At 61.0% G+C, this 2996-nt stretch overlaps 1 protein-coding gene across 1 annotated transcript in view; it reads right to left on the bottom strand.

Moving 5' to 3' along the window:
• Positions 1-868: 868 nt before the first annotated feature.
• CCT7 (chaperonin containing TCP1 subunit 7) overlaps positions 869-2996 on the bottom strand; it is a 14075-nt gene continuing 11947 nt past the window's right edge. Inside the window, exon 11 of the mRNA XM_015616172.3 lies at positions 869-1159. Coding sequence (XP_015471658.1) covers positions 884-1159 — 276 coding nt within the window. The 3' untranslated portion in view covers positions 869-883. The remainder of the gene's footprint in view (positions 1160-2996) is intronic.

The raw sequence follows: 2996 nt of genomic DNA, 5'->3' as shown, positions 1-2996 counted from the left end.
CTGAGCTGCACACACCAGCTCTGATGGGCCCTGAGGAACCCTGAGACCCCAGAGACACGGCTCTCACACAGCTGAGCTGCACACACCGGCTCTGACAGGCCCCAAGAGAGAGGAACCCTGGGACCCCTGGGGACACAGCTCCCACACAGCTGAGCTGCACACACTGGCTCTGAGGAACCCTGGGACCCCTGGAGACACAGCTCCCACACAACTGAGCTGCACACACCGGCTCTGAGGAACCCTGGGACCCCTGGGGACACAGCTCCCACACAACTGAGCTGCACACACCGGCTCTGAGGAACCCTGGGACCCCTGGGGACACAGCTCCCACACAGCTGAGCTGCACACACCAGCTCTGGTGGGCTCTGAGGAACCCTGGGGACACAGCTCTCACACAGCTGAGCTGCACACAGCAGCTCTGATGGGCTCCAGGAGGCAGCTCTGGGACACAAGAACCCTGGGATCCCTGGGGACACAGCTCCCACACAGCTGAGCTGGCTGAGCTGCACACACCGGCTTTGATGGGCTCTGAGGAACCCTGGGATCCCTGGGGACACAACTGAGCTGCACACAGCAGCTCTGATGGGCTCTGAGGAACCCTGGGACCCCTGGGGACACAGCTCCCACACAGCTGAGCTGCACACAGCAGCTCTGAGGAACCCTGGGACCCCTGGGGACACGGCTCTCACACAGCTGAGCTGCACACACCGGCTCTGATGGGCTCCAGGAGAGGAACTCTGGGATCCCTGGAGACACAGCTGAGCTGGCTGAGCTGCACACACCGGCTCTGAGGAACCCTGGGACCCCTGGAGACACGGCTCCCACACAACTGAGCTGCACACACCGGCTCTGAGGAACCCTGGGACCCCTGGAGACACAGCTCTCACACAGCTGAGCTGCACACAGCAGCTCTGACGGGCTCTGAGGAACCCTGGGACCCCCGGGGCCGTACCTGGGCGTGCTTGGCTCGCAGTTTGTTGAGGATGTTGGTGGCGTCGAAGCCGGCGTTGTCGCAGAGCTGCCGGGGGATGATCTCCAGGGCCTTGGCGTAGGCTCCGATCAGCAGCTGCTGCTTGCCCGGGATGGTGCGGGAGTAGTCCCGAAGGTACTTGGAGAGCTCCATCTCGATGGCCCCGCCACCTGCCACCACTGAATCGTTCTGCAGGGACAGGGCACAGCAGCAGGGCTGGGTCACATGTGTCAGGTGTGTCACATGTGTCAGGTGTGTCAGGCTGTGTCACATGTGTCAGATGTGTCAGGTGTGTCAGGGTATGTCAGGGTGTGTCAGGTGTGTCACGTGTGTCAGATGTGTCAGGTGTGTCAGATGTGTCAGATGTGTCACGTGTGTCAGGGCTGTGTCAGATGTGTCAGGGTGTGTCAGATGTGTCACGTGTTAGATGTGTCACATGTGTCAGGTGTGTCAGGGCAGTGTCAGGGTGTGTCACATGTGTCAGGGCTGTGTCAGATGTGTCAGGGCTCTGTCAGGGCTTTCAGGGCAGTGTCAGATGTGTCAGGGCTCTGTCAGAGCTGTCAGAGCTGTCAGGGCAGTGTCAGATGTGTCAGGGCTGTGTCAGGGCTGTGTCAGGGTGTGTCAGATGTGTCAGGGCTGTGTCAGGGCTGTGTCAGGGTGTGTCAGATGTGTCAGGGCTGTCAGGGCTGTGTCAGGGCTGTGTCAGGGCTGTGTCAGGGCTGTCAGGGCTGTGTCAGAGCTGTGTCAGAGCTGTCAGGGCTGTCAGGGATGTGTCAGGGCTGTCAGGGCTCTGTCAGGGCTGTCAGGGCTGTGTCAGAGCTGTGTCAGGGCTCTGTCAGATGCGTCAGGGCTGTGTCAGGTGTGTCAGAGCTGTCAGGGCTGTCAGGGCTCAGTCAGGGCTGTCAGGGCTGTGTCAGGGCTGTCAGGGCTGTCAGGGCTCTGTCAGGGCTGTCAGGGCTGTGTCAGGGCTGTGTCAGAGCTGTCAGGGCTGTGTCAGGGCTGTGTCAGAGCTGTCAGGGCTGTCAGGGCTCTGTCAGGGCTCAGTCAGGGCTGTGTCAGGGCTGTGTCAGGGCTGTGTCAGGTGTGTCAGAGCTGTGTCAGGGCTGTGTCAGATGTGTCAGGTGTGTCAGGGCTCTGTCAGGGCTGTCAGGGCTGTGTCAGGGCTGTGTCAGAGCTGTCAGAGCTGTCAGGGCTGTCAGGGCTCTGTCAGGGCTGTGTCAGGGCTCTGTCAGGGCTGTGTCAGGGCTCTGTCAGGTCCTGCAGCTCCTGGGACCCTCTGACAGCACCCCAGGGATGCACCAAGGGCAGCTCCAGCAGCTCAGCCCAGCTGAGCATGGGACAAAGCAGGGCTGGGGACACCACACCCCCCCAAAGGGAGGGATGGCAGCTCACAGCCAACTCGGGCCAGGGACACTTCCCTCGCTTCCATAAAGCATCCAAAACCAAACAAACTGGCAGTGGCACCTTGCAGCTTGCTGTTTCTTCAGGAGATCAAAATTCCTGATGTGCTGCTCCCCAGCCCCTCAGGACCTGCAGCCTCAGAGCTGCTTCCACCAGGAGCCGCTCCTCCAGCAACACCCAGAGCTTGGCAGTGCCACCCAGGACCAAACACCCACCCAGAGAGGACTTTCTGGACTTTTTGTGGTGCCCTCAGAGCCAGGGGACCATCGAGCCCTCAGAGTGGGCACCAAGAGAGGGGTCAAGTGGCTTTATGGGCATGGAAACACACGTGCCATCAATCTGCTGTTCAATCTCCTCAAGATCCACCCAGCACAGCCAGGAGATTGCTCCCTTCAGGGGGGAGGATGGAGCTCCACGAGCTCCAGCTGTCCAGAAGTGCAGGAATGCCTGGAAAGTGGCTGGAAACACCACCAAGGAACAGCACTTGAGTCAGGCCAGGAGATGCTGCTCAGTGTCCAGAGCCCTGAGCACGGCCTGGGGCGTGAGGAGCTCTCAGCAGCTGCAGCTGTGCCAATGCCCTGGCAGGGCAGGGGAGCTCAGGGCTCACCTTGATGGCTCTCCTGAC

Source organism: Parus major, unplaced genomic scaffold (genome assembly GCF_001522545.3).
Source record: "Parus major isolate Abel unplaced genomic scaffold, Parus_major1.1 Scaffold361, whole genome shotgun sequence".
In the NCBI taxonomy this organism is placed as follows: Eukaryota; Metazoa; Chordata; class Aves; order Passeriformes; family Paridae; genus Parus; species Parus major.
This window is presented reverse-complemented; position numbering and strand designations above follow the sequence as displayed.